Source organism: Aulonocara stuartgranti, assembly GCF_965226115.1.
Source record: "Aulonocara stuartgranti genome assembly, chromosome: 20".
Classification (NCBI taxonomy): Eukaryota; Metazoa; Chordata; class Actinopteri; order Cichliformes; family Cichlidae; genus Aulonocara; species Aulonocara stuartgranti.
Genome location: NC_138956.1, coordinates 30,312,963 through 30,330,590, shown reverse-complemented (window position 1 = coordinate 30,330,590; position 17,628 = coordinate 30,312,963). Strand labels below are relative to the sequence as shown.

At 42.6% G+C, this 17,628-nt stretch overlaps 1 protein-coding gene across 3 annotated transcripts in view; it reads right to left on the bottom strand.

Moving 5' to 3' along the window:
• Positions 1–17,628, bottom strand: part of lima1a (LIM domain and actin binding 1a) — a 29,980-nt gene that overhangs the window by 2,151 nt on the left and 10,201 nt on the right. For all 3 annotated transcript variants that reach the window (XM_082518538.1, XM_082518539.1, XM_082518537.1), the window contains 7 exons: positions 13,801–14,220; positions 4,165–4,222; positions 2,150–2,244; positions 1,093–1,158; positions 904–955; positions 638–702; positions 318–451 (listed from right to left, as the gene is read on the bottom strand). In XM_082518538.1, coding sequence (XP_082374664.1) covers positions 318–451; positions 638–702; positions 904–955; positions 1,093–1,158; positions 2,150–2,244; positions 4,165–4,222; positions 13,801–14,220 — 890 coding nt within the window. The remainder of the gene's footprint in view (positions 1–317; positions 452–637; positions 703–903; positions 956–1,092; positions 1,159–2,149; positions 2,245–4,164; positions 4,223–13,800; positions 14,221–17,628) is intronic.

Sequence of the window (17,628 nt, the reverse complement as noted above, 5' to 3'; positions counted from 1 at the left end):
AAAAGAAGTCAAAGTCTTGATCAGGAATGGTTTGAAAGAGATTGTTAACGTGGGTTCATAACAGGTTAAAATGGTACTTTTGAGTAGTTTTGAGAAGGTTATTGGATATTTTTGATGGAATAAATAGAATCAAAATAAACAGCAGAACATATCTTTAAATTCTTTAGATTACTGGGAACACAGGACCTCGAGATAAAGTTTAATTTAGAGGGTTTTTTTTTCTCCAAGTAACCCTGCAGAAAAGCTTTAAATGCAGTAAAATCCTTTGTAAATGTTTGCCTGGGTGTATTGTCTGACCCGATCTGCTGTGGCCTCACCTGAGTTTGGTGTTGCAGTGTGAACAGCGGAAGCAGGAGCTGTGGTAAACGTTCTGGTTGGCCACGAGCCTCTCCAGAGGATAGACAGTCTTCAGGCACGATGCACAGGTCTCCCTCACCGGCAGACGGAAGTTCTGCACACGCATAAACATGATTTCCCCCCATTTTTAGTCACATATGGGCACCAACAATGACTGCTGAGCCCATCAACCCTCCCCAAAGCTACTCTGTTAAAGTCTAAGAATAAAAATAAGGAGGTGGAGATTAGTGTAGGGTGCACAGGTGTGTGTGAGGTGTAAATGTTTGTTGTGAGGGCTCACCCTGGGAGTCTTTGACTGGGACGAGTCTTTCTGATTGGAGGACGCAGGAGTGCCGGGTCCTGAGCCTGAGAGAGCAAAATAAGAAAAAAAAAATTTTAAAAAAAGAAAGGCAGTAATGCAGAACCAACACTAGAGGGAGCCATCTGCATATTTGATAAAGCCCTTCCACTTACAGGATTACAAACTAAAGCCAAGGACGGACAGTTCATACCGAGACGTGAGAACCTCACTTCAACTTTTCATCACGAATTATCTGCAGAACTTACCGTTGGTCTCTGAGGTGAAAATTCTCCTGGTGTTCGGTTCAGACTCTGGACTCTGAAACGGGAGAAGAGATGTGAAAGAAACAAAACAAAAAAACATCACACACTGACACACGTTTAGATAAATGCGTGTCGAGATGAGCCGAAACTGATGCACTGGAACAAAAACACCTTCAGGCTATAAACTCTCACCATGTCCAGAGTGCACGGGGGGACGTTCTCCTTCTGCTTCCCACTGAAACCATCCAGCTGATCATCCTGAGCAAAACAAGAAGGACGAGTGGAAAGTTAACAACGGAATATAAGCCATCGGCATCACCTGCTTCATAGGAGATAAACCTACTGGGTATCACCTGTAGGGTTATTGTTAACAGAGCATCCACAATGCTGCACACTGTGTGGGACTGCAGTGTCTTAGGTATATGTGCCATTTGGCTCCAAGTAATTTTTAAGTATACAAAACAGATGTTTAAACCTATATCAGAGAGAGCAGTCACTGCCTGTTGACCAATAATGCAGCTGGTCAACAGCAACAACAACTCCAGGAAAAAGTAGGTCCACAAAAACACAATTACTACATGTGCATCTTAATCATGCAAATATCTTTGCTGGGATCACATGTAAGGAGTCATTTTGTTTCAACTTGCTTCCATTAGCTAGTTTGTCTCCAAAAATCATCCTAGAAAATACAAAATTCCCCAGTGCTCTGCCCCACGGGTGTCCATTCAGGCCTGGAATAATTCAGGAACATCGGTGTGGTGGTGATGGCACAGAGTTCACAACCCAGCTCGGCTCCACAGAGACCGATTTACACTGTTTGTTTGGAAATACTTTAGCTTTTTGTCAGCGGGCAGTGTGATTCTGCAATCTTAACTGCGCTGTCTAAATAATAAATAGGCTCGTGTTACAAGCGTCATGCACCCAAAGGTCATGCATGATTCATTTCCTGTTTCACGTCGAGGCAAAGATAACAGCTGAAGCATGTTTTTCACAGCAGGGCTCGCTCAGGCCACTGAATGTCCATCCTCTGTAACTTAACCCAATTATTTTATAATGTGAAGGTATGCAGATCTTTTAAGGGCACATTTTTTAAATTCTCTGGTTGATTTGTGTTATTTCATATTCAGCTCCAAGACAATTAAATAGGATTATTTCAAATTCACTAACCATGAATACTCCACCAATCTCACTTTTATTAGAAATTTATAAACCAGAAATGAAAGTTTCCAGTAAGGCACAAAAAGCTCACATTGACTGAAGCGGGAGGGACTTCCTGTTTGGAGATGGCTGCTTGATAGAGGGCCATCCGATCACGGAGAGGCGTGGACTCGGCGAGGCTTCCATCTGCAAAAAAACACACAACACTAGAAGTTATTGCCTAACAAACACTTCAGCAATTTTAACTCATCTTTGTGGGCACATCATGTCTGAACAGTGTTTTCTGTGCTTGCTGTAACCTGCAGACGCCACTTTTTTTGTTACAGTTCATTAATTGCTGTGAATGCAGGCTGATGACGGGAACACGGGGTCAGGAGCTGCGTGCAGCGTGGAGGGAAACTGTGGGTTTGTCTCTTCCTGTGCTCTCTTAGGCAGTGGGCTGATCACAGCGCTTACACAGCAGCCCGTGTCGTCACTTCTGAGCTTTTTCATTTCGGGGAAGGATGTAATCCATCCAGGAAGATAGCAGGAAGAGACTCTTTGTAAAGAAAAATCCCAAAGACTTTGTAAATCTGACACCGTTAACGAAGAGCTCCAGTTTACCTTTGACATAGCAGATGTCTTTCCGTTTGTTTTTCCATCGCTCATGTTTTTACTGTATGTGGTTAAAATGACTGCATACGCACACGAGGTGCCTTTTTTGGCTGTCATCACAAAAGTCAGACAGCTGCTGAGACCAAAACTGAGCTAAAAGAGGCCGAACTCTGCATTTATATCACATCAGGGGACTCAAATGTGACTCCAAACATTAAAACCGAAGTATTATTCACCAACTGACTGCTCTTACTGCAGACCTTCACTTCATCATTTTCCTGATACAAGCTGTTTAAAGTCAGCCTCTTTTTAAGCCAGACAGCATGATGCTCAAGAATAAAAATAATCTCTGTAAACAGAACTCAAAGGGATCTACTTGATTCTGTTTGGTCAAAACTGCTCTGCCTAGAAAGTATATTTGAGCAGGCTTGCATTATATGCAGGTAAAGAGATTAAAATAGAGGGAGGGCATTTGCCAAAATGCGCCAGATACCTAACAGCTATTGACAATAATAAAGCTTTAAGCTCAGCAAAACAATGTGCAAAACAAAAAGCCTGGGAGCAAATATCCAAGTATTGGCTGTTGCTTCATCAGGTCACTTAAGCATCTACTTTATTTGGTGCTTATGTTACTCAGCTACAAGTAAATATCAAAACTATCACGATCGTCTCAGAGTTGACCAATTTGTTAGCAGAGAGCCACACTTCTGGTTTATACCTGAATTCTAGGAAATTAATCATCTGTGCATTTATTTATTTATTTATTTATTTATTTCTACCGTAGCCGTATACAAGATTGATAAGACAGCTAATCATGAACCTAAACAATGAGAAGAGCAGCAACAACACGCTTCTATAAAGCTGAAGTGGACCGCAGAGTCAGCAGCTTTCGCTCTACTGAGGAGGTTATGTCACGGATTCTGGGTTTACTAAAAATGAGCCCTTTAAGGTCACATGCGGGGGCTCGTTTTCTCAGGTTTCTCCTCAGTCATTTAAAAAAGAAAAAAAAAGAAAAGAAAAAAGGATGACCTGCCTCTTACATGTCAAAGAGTTTCACTTCCTCTTTAAATTAAAACCACCATGAACCATTAGCCAATGAAATGACTGAGTGCACCGTCTGAGTCGCATGTGGTGTGGAGGATATTTTAAGATTCGGCAGAGGTGCGAAGTAGCGCACAGCTGTCTTTTTATCCACCGACAGCAGTTTTTGAAGATGAAGCCATTCACCGACTTACATTCAGCTGAGATGTGTATTACAGAAGGTTTCCATTCTGCCAATAATAAAACTCTGTCGCTTACTTTTTTGGTATTTGATGACATTTAAATTTTGTCCACATCTAAAAAGAAATGCGAGGCTCGCTCATAGATAGAATAAAGCACATAATAAGAAACATGCAACACTAATTTCACATCAGCCGTTGCCGTCTAGGTCATTTGGTGTGTGTTGTCGATCACCTCTCAAACAAACTGCCCCCTAAAAACCCTGAAAGCACATTAAAGAGAAGCATGTACCTCCTAGTAGTTGGTCCATGCTGCCAGTGTTTCCTCGGCCTGTCTGCTCTCTGGATGCCTGCAACGCAAAAACAGACAGATGAAGAAAACAAACCGACATAAGGCAAAGAGATGGAAACACATGCAGTCCTTTGATGCTCACATGTTTTACCTGGTAGAGCCAACAGGCTGCAAGCTAAAGCCCGGCCATCAGAAAGATCAAAGAGAGACCGAGGAAATGCAAAGGTAAGAGAATCACAGAGGTCAAGAGCGGCACAGTGTTTGTGCAGTCCAAACCACTTTAATCCCCTTATGAGCTCAGTGTCTGAGACAAGACACCCCGTCTGTCCTCAGCCACCAGCCAGAAAACAAACCGATCACCTCTCTGCTGCAGGGCAGAAAAGAACACCTGCTGCTTTATAACAAAGGAGCATCTGCCCAGAACGTGGGGAATTCCCCAGTCGGACATCTCCCCCAAACTTCAGGGCACAAAATCATCCGTCTCATGCCATTTAAGGTACGGCTTACGCAACGGGACAAACAGCGGCACAGCACATTTAGCCTTTAGGCTGCAGGGGCCACGGGGAGGATTTTGGCTTCGGCCCGAGTCCTGACAGGCTCGGAGCTCTGCAGGCTTCGGCAAGTCGAGCTCAGGAACATTTCACAACATAAAGCTGAGGCAGAGTGGCCTTACATCATGGAAAAAACTGGATGAAAGTATGTTTGAGACAAGTTAAACCTCATTTGTGTAACACATTATGCATTTCCACTTTATCTTCTCTAAAAAAATAAATGCATGAAGGTGAAAGAAGAATTTATTTAACAAGCGTTCAAACCTCCAACGAGCATTATCTGTACATCTTATCTGTTATGTGCCACAGAGTCAGTGAGTGGGAACTGTACGTATTTTGAAAAGACAAGAACAAGTTTTCAGTTAGACTGACCGTGAACCTGTGTTTGTGTAAAGGTGTTTTAGAACAAAGTGCTAAACGCCTGATATGACAGATGCGTTCCTTAAACTACACACTGGAGAGTTTTTGGTCTTCAAAGACTTTTTATATGTTGGTGCAGCGTCTGCAGTGATCCGTTTTGGTGAAGAGAGCTGAACGTGGAAGTGACGCTTCGAGTTACCAGTCGATTTCTTTCCCACCATCTATGGCCTCGAACTGGGTGTAGAAGGAAAGATCGCTGACAAGTGGTGGAAATGATCTTTCTTTGAAGGTCGTCTGGGTTCAGTCTTAGAGATAAGGTGAAGAGCTCAGTCGTTCAGGAAGGCTTAGTAACGCTGCTACTCCTCCACACTGAAATGAGGCTCAGGTGATTCTCATTCTCATTAGGATGTCTCCTGGACAACTTCCAGGTGAGGCATCTCTGGCATGCACACCTTGGATGAAACCCTGGAGCGCACACATAACATGCTTGAGAAACTTAGTCTTTTAGTTGGCTTGGGAATACCTTACTGTGCTACCTGCGGGAAGCCTGAGCATCTCTGCTCAGACTACGGCCCTGTGACGTGGACCCAGATGGATGTTTACATTAAACACATAAGAAAATTTCATTTTTGAGGTCAACTCAGTGCAAATGTCCACCCTGTCTAAAGTAAATGAAAGTGGAGACAGCGTCCACAAAAAAAAAAAAAAAAAAAAGTGTTGCACTGGGAAAGTCCAGCCTCATCCTTTAAACTTTCGTGTTCCCTCTTTGTGGGAAAACCTTCACAATGTTCAACTGCTGCTCACTAAATGGTGCCAGAGAATGTCACAATTACAAAAAAGTGGTGAGAGTTCAGCAAAAGGTGATAGGAAAGGTGTTAAATCCTCCAGCAAAATGAGAGAAACTGCAAAATCAGATAATTCTCTTCACATTGAATAACTCACATGACTCTAATAAAAAAAAAAAGATTATAACAGCTTAAAGAAGCAGGATTTCCAAAGCTCGCACCTCTAGGCTTAACCTCTACCCCTTTAAAAACTGAGCAGTGACAACCAGATCATCACAGATGATGTAATCTGAGGGCGGGTAAGGGGCAAATCTGAGAGTCTGAGTCAGGAGTGAGTTCAATAATTAATAATGCACATTATGGTTAAGAAAGAACTGAATCATCTGCTGTGAACAGGAAAACACACCAACACTCAGGCCCTAAGCGGGGCGTTAAGAACAGAAACGAATCACAACAAAGGAAACAGTCATCTTCATAAGAATGGATCTATTCCCCCGGGTGGATTAGCTTCCACAGACCGGAGGTGCAGCTTTGTGGATGAAGGGGAGGATGAGGAGGAGGGGGGTCCGAGACTGGTTTGCATGCATGTGTGTGCATGAGGGGTTGAGTGGCATGTAAACAAGCATACGAGGCCAGGTTGTGTCTCGAAAGGCTGGATCAGTGGGCCAGACAAAGAATCTGATGCTAATCCTGATACTATTAAAGCTCCTAAACAGACAGACCGAGCGAGCTTCAGTTCCCCTCATGACCCCACCTCACACACACCAGAGTCTACCAGAGACAACGACTTCTTCTTACACTAAGACTTACCCAAACAAAGAGCAGGAAGGCACCTGCGGCATCAGTTAACACCCTTTAAAGGTGTTAATATACCCAGTTCAAGCCACACAATAACACTGTTTTTAAAGTGAGCTGACACAGTTGAAAGGAGCTACTGATAAAGTCCATAAAGTGGACTCTGAGAAGCCTTAAAAGGCCCCTTTCAGCTGCTGCGCAAACATCCTCGTCCAACACAGAAGTCAATAAAATAACAAGCAGGGAAAGTAAAAGTGGAGACTGTCTCAGAGCCAAACAAAGAAAGCCACAAACACCATATGTCATAGCTACCTCTCGCGAAGACAAATGAAGAGGGAGGACAAAAAAGCCACAGAGGATGAGGAGTCGGCGGCGAGACCGAGGGGAAGGCGGTTCTCACGGAGTTTGATCGTGTGTTTGAATCCAGCACCGGCAAGACCTGCAGCTCCAGAGCGGGGAGGCACAGACTGTGGCTTATCGCAGGGGAGATGTGGGGTAGGACCCTCTGGAGATGGCTTTAGGGGAGGGGGAGGAGGATGAAGGGCAGGGTGGGTGGGAATATTCGAGGCGACAAGGAGCAGGTGTTCCTAGGGGGTGCTGCTCAAAGAGGGGTGTGGTCGGATGAAGGTGGGGATGATGACGGGAGTGTGCCGTGGTTTTACAGATGGTCTTTCTTTCTTTTCTTTTTTTTCTTGTTTAAGTGTTTCACGGCCCCCCAGCATCAGAATAAAGCTTTGGGCCTACAGAGAGGAGCAATGTGGGGCAGGAGGGAGGCGGAGAAGCAGCAGCTGGTGCAGTAAGGGGGGGTGACTCAGGGAGGTGACTCAGGGAGGATAGGGAGGCTGGGGCTGAGCTGGGCTGTGTGGGAGGGAGGAGGGGTGAGGGTCAATTAATTTCAGAGTGCATCGAGTCGGCCCAGAGAGGGGAGTGGATGTAGAGGGGGGTGTTTAGATAAGAGCTGGAGGAATAAACGCAGACAAACTCTTTACCGATCTGTTAGTGCGTTTAGCTTTTAGCTCAGAGAGGCCAATGTGAGCATGCTCACAGTGATGATGCTAACGTGCGTCACACAGACGACGATGAGGCTGGAGAAAGTCGATTTTGTTTGAGTAAATCTTCCTAAATATCCCCCAAATTATAGGTAATGAATATCGATTCTGTTACTAAAGATGGTATAAAAAAAAAAAAAATAGGCTGAAACACCGTGATGTCACATATTGGCTAATTAAATCTCAGACTCAAAACTAGTGACCGAGCCCATAAAATCATCAGGAAAATATTTACGGGGGTTAAATAAAAATAATGAAAGCAATTCCACACTGGCTTCATTTGTCAGATCCCAAAGCTACGTCTGTCTGTCACACCATCTAGGACTCCTAGTAATTCACACGATGGTGATATTTTTTGCTAATGTGTGTCCACAGTTGGACAAATGCAGAGGTTTTTTCCATTTTATTATTAGGCATCCCCACCCCTTTGATATGAGGCATAAAGCAAGCAGCAGCAGACAATTTCTACAAAAATCAGCCTGCATTAGCAGAATGCTAGGACATGCATCAGGTTTTAATTAAATTCAGACTCATTTACTGGTAAATGGAGTGGTACTTATAGAGTTAAGCACTTAAAGCACACGGTTTTATCTACGCCCATGTGTTCAAACATCCACTCACACCGATTCATAAGGGGCAACTCCAAGAAAACTTCAGCATGCAGAATGAAGGAGTCGATTGATTGGCAGACAATACCATATTTGCAAAAACAAACTTATCGTGCATCAATTTACGCAGAAAAAGTACTAAATACTAATTTTCGCTGAGGACCACCTCATGTGCAAACATCACAACATCAAATTTCAGCTAATAGTATAGCAGTACTAAAAACAAATCAAAGGAAAGTTAGGTCCAAGATAAAGAGCGCTTAGCATCTCCATAATGATCTGAGATTTATCCGAAATGAATCCAAACTTGCCAATATAAGCCGTCTTATCACTTGGGGACTTTCCGAGTCCAGGAGCATTGGGATTACTCATTTTGCTGCTTGTTTGAAACACTTTCTGTGCAAAATACACCACACGTCATGCTTGGCCGAACAGCCAAGTTTTTGTTGCTTTTACACTTTTCCTATGTCAGCGCCAGTCAGCACACAGTGGAAATTTATAATATATGTACTTAAAAAAATAAAAATAAAGTAACACTTTTAAGACTGTAAAAGGAGAGATTATGATGATGATTTTGACCTGGACCTGAATGCTTAAGTGCAAAACTGACATTTTGGTGTCCGGAGAACACATTTTGGTCAAAGCTTTAGTGATTGCTGATATCAGTCCATGATTTCATACCAAATATATTCAGTAGTTGTTATGAAAATGCTCATGACAGTGCGAGAAAAAGCCAGGGGACATTAGGGGTATTAGACCATTCACCTCAAAGGAATTGCCATCCAAGATAACATGACTTCAAAGAAAAGAAGGGTGGAGGTCTTTGATGGGTGGCAGTGAGGGTTAAGAGAGAAAACAGGGGCGAGGTGGAGCTGAGGAGCAGAGAGTGGAGCACAAGGGTGATTGATGAGGTGGGGAGGGGAGGCGGAGAGCTTTGACGGCCTTGGGGGGAGACTGTCTGACGAGGCTCAGAGTGCAGATCAGCTGTCTGCAGTCATGAGTCTGCCAGCCTGCTGCACCATGACATCATCTGCCCCGTGAAGGGGAGCTCAACAAAGAAGCAGAGAGCCCGCCTCGGCCCTACAGTGGAGCCTATTGTACAAGCCCCGGACACTGTGTCTACAGAACTGTATAGATCCTGTATTTCAGCTCGAGGATTTCCCCAAACAAGCCCTCCTTTGGAAGGACAACTATGCAGCGAGCAATAAAAAGACTCCTTCCCTCCAGCTCCCCAGAGTGCTCCTTCATCTCACTTTTTAAAAGCCCACATAGGAGGCGGGTGTGGAGAGGAGAGTGGCGGATGTCTTTGTTTAAACGCCACGTTTTACTGCACGTTTCTTCATCCCATGTTTCCTTACAACCCCTTCTTTGTCCTTTGTTAACAAAAAAAAAAAAAAAAAAGTTTCCATGAAGAATCAGACTCTTAAGCCAAAACTGAGAGAGTCAATCCTGCTCAGCATTATCTGTGCATCTTCCTCCTCTGTGCCACATTAAGACCTTAATATCCAGGTGCCATTAATTTGTATTAATGGCACCTGGATATTAATTTAATCTCTTCCTGGACTGAAAACCAAAGCTGCACTTCCTCAAATTGCCACTTGAAGGTGGAGTTCATCCCCACTGACCTACATTATAAAATGTCCAATTTCACAACAGAATTAGAATCAGTATATGGAAGCACCTTAAAGCAGCGGTCCCTAACACCGGGCCTCGGACTGGTACCAGTGCATGAATCGTTAGTTACCAGCAGTGTTGGGTAAGTTACTTTAAAATAGTAACTTAGTTACATTACTAGTTACTTCTCTCAAAAGTAACTCAGTTACTTCAAGTTACTCGTTACTTTCAAAGTAACTAGTTACTAGGGAAAGTAACTTTGGTTTTACTCATAATTCTCTTGTTAATGTATTGCTTCCATAACTTTGCCAGTCTTCTAGCTTGCTTACTTGCCACAAGTGCACTGTGCCACCTACCAATAGAAAGGAAAAGATAATGTGCATATTTCCACTAGAGAAATCCCACGCCTGGACCGTCATTGACTGCTGCCATGATTCTAGCCTACGTCACAGAGTCATGTGCGCCTTTTACATCAACACAAAAACTGCAGTCGTGGTGCTTTGATTGTACTCAGAACTCGGAAATTCTGCCTTCTGAATAGGAAGATGTAGGTAACACCAGACTGCAGATGAGCTGCATACAGGGCTGGACTGGGACAAAAAAAATCATCCCGGGCATTTTGACTAGAGACCGGCCCACCATTATAGGAAAAATCATAAAGCCTTTGAATGAAAATAAACACTGTTGTGACAGTGATGTACACTGTTTTGATGGTATATATGCATCAATCTATCAATCGTTTGTTGTAAGATTCAGATTATTATTTTTTAAAAGATAGACATTTTAAATGAGAATAAGAAAGAAAAGTATTTCTTTGTGCCCCCCTCTCCCTGTTAATGCCCTACATGGACCCCTGGCAACACTTTGCTAGACCCGCCCCTGCACAGTTACCAGCTGTCAGCTACGTAGAAAAGGATCCTGGTGTTATTTGTCTCTCAGAAACAGTTCATAACTTCAACTCATTCATGTCACCTAAAAGGTAAACCTGTTTCTCCATCACCTGTTCAGCTCTGATGATTCAGTAAGGACATCTCCTGGTTTCATCTTCATGTTTCCCTCTCACCAGATAACCAAACCATATCATGACCAGCATCTTTTTTGCAGCTGTGGCTCCAGCAAACATCAGCTGATACTAGAAATTAATATTAAATAAATTCTAACAACAGCTGATCAAGCTTAAAAGTGCTGCTGTTGTTTAGCGCGACATCCGCTGGTTTCCTCTTTCGGCGCAAAGTGGGCGATAAACAAACAAGAGAGCCGATCAGCTGATCATTGATCAGTTTTCATGATTGAAGTAGAAACGGGAGAGGGAGGGGGGAGAATGAGAGAAGAAGAGGCAGCTGTGCAGCGTAAACACAGAATAACTCCAGCTTTGTGCCTTTTCCATTGTAGCTGAATTACGGGACAAACTGTTCCTTTTCACCTCAATAAGAAACGCGTAATATTTTCTCTGAATACCAGATGGGAAGGTTGGCAACTCTAATAACTTATGAACAAAATAAAGTTTAACATCGTTAACATCATAGCACCCACCCAGCTGTATAGAAACTCCGTCATGCTAGCTAGCACGCAGTACGGAAAAAGTCAGCACAACGAAAATAAACTCCACCTAAACTTGGTTTATATCTGACCCAGAGAGACTGCAGGTTATAACTTCTTACCTGAAGTTCAGTTCACACTTGGACCGGCGGCCGCCTCGGGTCTCTTTTCCTTCTGCGTCCCTTTTCCTTCATCCACCTGCTGCCTCCACCACTTGCTAATGTTACTGAATCTGTGGAAGCTCCGCGATAGCCACCACATGAAGTAACGAGTAACGAGCCAATCTAAATCCCAGTAACGAGTAACGCGTTCCTGATTTTGGCATAATAACTAGTTACCGTGCTCGTTACCACAATAATAACGTAGTTACTGTAACGCGTTACTTAATAACGCGTTAGTCCCAACACTGGTTACCAGGCCGCGAGAGTTGAGGCTCGGGTATGAAATTTATGGTTTTTAATCTTTTTTTTTTTATCGTTTTTATCGTCAACTCTGTTTCCCTGGATCTTTTCCCGTGTGTTTGAAATAAATCTTCGTTTTTTTGGTACCGGTACTGGTTTTAATTTGTTGTATTTATCCGCGACACCTTAAAGACTAGTCTGTGAAAATATTGTCGGACATAAGCAGTTTGGGGACCGCTGCTTTAAAGCATGTTAGCATCAGCTGAAAACTGAGCCGTCCACCCGCTCCTCCAAACATTGGGAGCAGCATGAACACGAAAGCTGAAACTTGAGAGAGAAAAAAAATGAGCAAACACATGGAGATAAAGGGAAGGAAAAACTGGAAGAAACCTCGGGAAGAACCAAGCCTCTTGGGGTAACCAAGATGACAAGAAATAAACCAAAGAAAGCCAACAAATTCACCATTTTCACCTTTTTGTCAACAGTTTATCCTTTCTGGCCTAATGACAATTTATACATTTGTAACATTTTTAAATACTGAGGTCTTCTTCCCACTGAGCACCACAAACATCAAACAATCAAATTTAATAATAGAAAAACTGAACCTCTGTCAAAACTGAGTGAAAGTGAATCAACAGTAAGTGGAGTTGTTGATTTTGTAGGACTGAGAAGAACTGCAAAGCACACGTCTTTCACTGGGTCCCATTATTAACGCCCATTTTATTGTTATGCTGATGACTCACTTATTTTCCCAGTAATCTAAATCAAATCTTATCTCTCTGATATTTAGAGCCAGATGTCTCAAAATTTCCTATGTCCTGGTGTATTTGCCCCCCCAGGAGCTGGACACAGCTTTTATTTCCAAGTAAGCCGTTTAATCATACTGTGTCTAAATGAATTTTTTCCTCCCTTTCTAGTGGCGTTCTTGAGAAGGTCATACATGCTTTCATTTCCACATCTTTATTAATAAATATTATGTGGTCATGTCTTAAATATTTAACTCACCACTATTAAAGCACTCATTAGCTCACACATATGAAGTTTTTTTTCCATATTTAGTGTCTAATCACCACATTTTTAATTACTGTTCCAGTTTGTAATGAGCCCTTTAACTAGAAGTGTTTTTGTTATATTAGTATTTTTATTATTTTAACCGTTTTGTCTTTTTTAGCATTTGTATTTTAGAATTTCTAACTATTACTTTTATTATTGCTGGTGTATTTATAAGTGGTCATGTTTATTTCAGTATTTTTACATTTACATAACTGGGAGGTCACGGTAGTTAAAGGCTAAACCCCAAATTTAAATTTGTAAAGCACATCGAGTTCGGACTCATCAGTCCACCTCTGAAAGCCTCACAGTGGCTCATCATAAAATGGTCGCTCTCTATTGAGGAAACAGCGTGGCTCTTGTTAATGTGCCACACTTTGGAGTACGAGCACTTTTCATTTTACACGCCTTGAGCTGATGCATGACTGGACGTCAAATTCCTCGACTTTTATGCTCCACAAACAACAATTAGCTGCCTCGGGGAGCACGAAGCAGAGATCTCTCAGGGATCTTTGCAGAGAGAAATGTGCGAGTCAGCTGAGTGTGTGTTTCTTTTAAGGGAGGAGGATGTGAAGTGGGGCTACACCATGTGACTATCAGCATGACGGCACTGGGGGGGATCTGACTTCTTTGAGAACAAGTGGACAGTTTTAGGAAGCCCAGACTACTAACTTATCTTCTCAATTTCTGATTCATTTTAATGTATGATGCTTCATCAGAGGAAGGCACACGAAGCTAAACTAGGTACTCATGAAGATTTTATTCCACAGCTTACTCTACTTACAAAGTTTCTATATTAAGACTGAAAATAAAAATATATTTCACTGAAACAGAAACGCCTAAAAGTTGAAATGAGGGCAAACTCACAGAGAAGCAGTACTTGCCTTTTCTGGGCTTTCTCCTTTCTCGAACATCATCTTGAGGCTGTTGAGGGGGATGCTGGGCTTCTCGCACTCGGGCACTTCAGCTGCCGATGCCGCCGCTCCCTCCTGCTCCTCTGAATCTCTGCTGGGCTTCGCCTCCATGTCCGTCATGTCCTGGCTGGTCTCTCTGGTTACTCTGTGAACCTGGATCTCTGTATCCTGGTCCTGTGAGAGTACTGTAGTTTTTAGGGAGTCTTGCTGAAGCTTGATTTGGGATGAAGGTGCAGATCTGGAGCCTGGTAACGTGCTGACTGGAGTCAGAGGGGCCTGAGATTGGGATCTCTGGATGGACGGCGGTTCCTGCTGTTGCTGCTGCTCCCAGCGTTTCTTTAAAGCACTCAGGTTCCCGCCACACAGTGTCGAGGGTAGAGCTTCCACAACCTGAACAGGAAACAGTCACTCGGTTAAATTTTTTACCTCTGTAGCATCAAAGGTGAAACAGTTTTATAACTGTTAGTTTCAATAAATCTTAAGACTCTTTATCTCAATGTCAATTTAATTAACACCATCTAGGTTCATTTTCCTCCCATCCTCAAAAAACAAAACAAGATATGGACATAAAAATATTGGATATGCAAAGACTGAAACATATTTCCAAACAATACAGAGCATTTCTGATTATACATCCAAAACCTTTCTGCTGTCATATTTTGTTTGTGTGTCAGGAAACAAGAAAAGATTCATATCTGAAAAGACAACTCGATGTGGGTCAGATGCACAAGTCTGTAATGCGCTGCAGTGCAAGTGCAGTTTTCTGTTATTGTAAGAAAGTCCTGGGGAAAAAAAAAGTCATCTGATGGTAAGCTTCAAGTGTAATTTTTGTCCAGATAACCATTCAAAACAAGTGTAGCATCACATTTTTAGAGGGAGTACACGCTAGAATACGTCTGATGTTTGTGCAAATTAATCAACTGTTAAATCACCTGACGAGTTTGGCTTTAAGCCTCCAGGTCACAAGAGCCTAAAAAACTGATTTAAGCATAAAAAGTCTATTAATTTATATTATTTACTGAAAAATGTCACAAAAACAAATATAGACTCTATATGTTAAGAATCTTGAATCAGAAAACCTGTTGAGTGTCTGCTTAAAAATGAATCAGCAGTAAAGATGTTTCCACTCAGTAAATAAATCACCCAATGAGCTGGACTTTAATGCACGAGAATGAAGAGATACAAGAACTACAAGAACCTGGGACTGACCCGACTGTAGCTGTAGCTTTCTGTTGTTTTGGTCATTTAAGACTCAGATGCCTCGTTTATCTATGACGGTTGTTCTAAACACGAGTTAGTCCAGCTCTTATCTGTCATTTCAGACGTTTTTATCGTCACTTTGGGCACCAAGTATCTGCCTTCAGGCTTCTGCAGCAGGAAATCTTAATACTCCATGGTTCACTGCAAAACATTACAATGCAATCTAATTAAAGTCTGCATGCATACATTTCACAAAACCTCCCATCCATGCCTTGCTGGTTAACTTTGAGAGTTAACCAGCTCTAGTTTTGTGTATCGTGCAGATGCAATGAGATGAAAAGGTTGCTGGGTGAAGAATTCAAACACAGCAGAGACCACAGAGAAGATAACCCTCATTTTTACTGCCAACCACACAAACAATCACACAACAAACTATGATGACTCACAATTTCTGAGGCTCTGGCAGAGGAGACTCCCACTGAGGGATGCTAGCTGCTCTCAGTCTGTTTTTAGTTTAGTCAATAAATTCCATCAATGCTGGACACACGCCACTTTGACTCTCCGATTTCTGAATGACGCTAAAAACATTTAAACTAAATCAAACAGCATCTGCACTGACATTAAACTACATGTTCGCATTCTTGCAAGCAGAGTGTGCACAGTCTGAGCTAGGTAACAAAAGGAAAAGACATGAAAAGGAAACAGGAAGTCCTGCATGAAAGACAAAAGAGCCGTGAGTTGCTCTGCATGCGCATCTATAAACCTGGAGCTGAAAAGAAAGCTAGAAAAACTTTTTTCCTTTTGTGTGTGTGTGTGTGTGTCAAAAACCTGAGTGTGAGGCAGACGACCTGGCTGTCCGGTTGAAAATGCTGTGAAAGTGTGTGTGTGCTGGTGTCTGCTGACCGGCTGGAAGTGCTACAGGCTGTCCCAGATGTGAGAGGCTTGAGAAGTGATCAGAATGAAGCAGAATGAAGCAACTAGCCCACCCCCCCCCTTTCTATGACACAGAGGAAAGGAAGGAGGGAAGGAAGGAGAGGGAGTGAAGGGGGCGAAGGGTGAGGGGGCGGGGAGGTAAGGAAGGAGGGAGAGAAAATCAGAAACAGACAGTCGATGAGGGAAAGGAGGGAAAATAAAGACAGGAAATGTGAAAAAGGTAAAGGGGAGGGAGGTGGAAACCTTAAAAAATAAAAACTCTCACAAAGAACTGCACAGAGCCTGAACCTGGATAAATACCAATCTCCTGATAAGCCTCCCGGGCTGGTATCTACATCTGATGTTTAGTTTAGAGATTGGATTTGATAGGAACACCTTTAGCTCCAGTCTTCCTCTCAGGAAATGAGGGATTGCCAGAGAAATTCGACAGAACTGCCATTCAGCATTTACACGAACAACAACAACAGATTTGACACCCTGAGAAGTTTGACGTGGGGAAGGAATGCAAGATTGTCTTTAATGATGAGATGTTTTGCAACCTGGTAGAAAATACCAGGGAGAGGGGGCGGGGTTTGGGCTTTACAAGGCAACTTCAGGTTTAAGCTCAAGTTTTCAGGGTTAGGAAGGTGTGAGAGAGGAGATCAGCAAAACCCACCACCTACGGACTGATCACTTCTCTGGACCTCATCGCACAGGAGGGTCTAAGGTTTTAGAGGCAGCAGAGTTTTCTTTGTATTGATGAGGATCAACAAGAAAACTTTGCTTATATAAATCCTCTGGCTGCACGTAGTTATAAAGCAGTTTCACAGTCGTGGCCCTAACATAGTGACCATGTAGTTGGATCCACTTTTCTGATACTGTTTACAAGAACTTTAAAACAAAAACAGAAAAAAAAAAAGACCAGGTAGCTCAAACCAAAGTCTTGCAGAACTAACCCACATGATATACACAGTAACTGAGACCTGCTGTAAAAAGTGGCTCATTAAATATCAAATCAGAGCCTTTAATTTGGTTAAGAAGTAAACTCAAAGCAAAGAGTGACCGGCGTATAAAGCCGCCCGTTTAACCTGAAGCTACGTCCACAGTTACATCTGTGTTTTCCACTTTACTTTCTAAAAAAACATCCCACCTACAAGGATACATTGTGAAAAATAGCTCCATCCACATCTAAACAAAAATTACAAAGCAACAGGTGATGATTTAACCAACTCTACAGAAATGTTGGCCAATCAGAAGCCTAGTTTAATTCTATTTTCTTTATATAGTGACAAATCATGACGACAGCAGCATCAAAGCTGAGCAAGAAAATATTATCAGGCCACCTAAGACAGCTGAGAGGGGAAGAAGTGAGTGATGTTTGGACAGGCAGTGTGGTGCTACTACAACAACAACAACAACACGTGTGCGTTTGTGAGAAAGCATGTACAAACTGCAGATAATAAGATTAACAGAAACAATATTTGGTTCACATCCACCACTACAGAAAATGCCCTTATACTAAAGAGACATACACCTCTGATGCTGCAAGAACAAAAAATGTCAGAGTTACTTAGAAGGTTTTTACTTTTTACTTCATTTTCAATGACTTAAAAGAAACAAAGGGGTCAAAAGTGTAGAAAAGGCTTCCCGTGTGTGGAAAGGGCCCGAGTCACCACGCTGACCAGG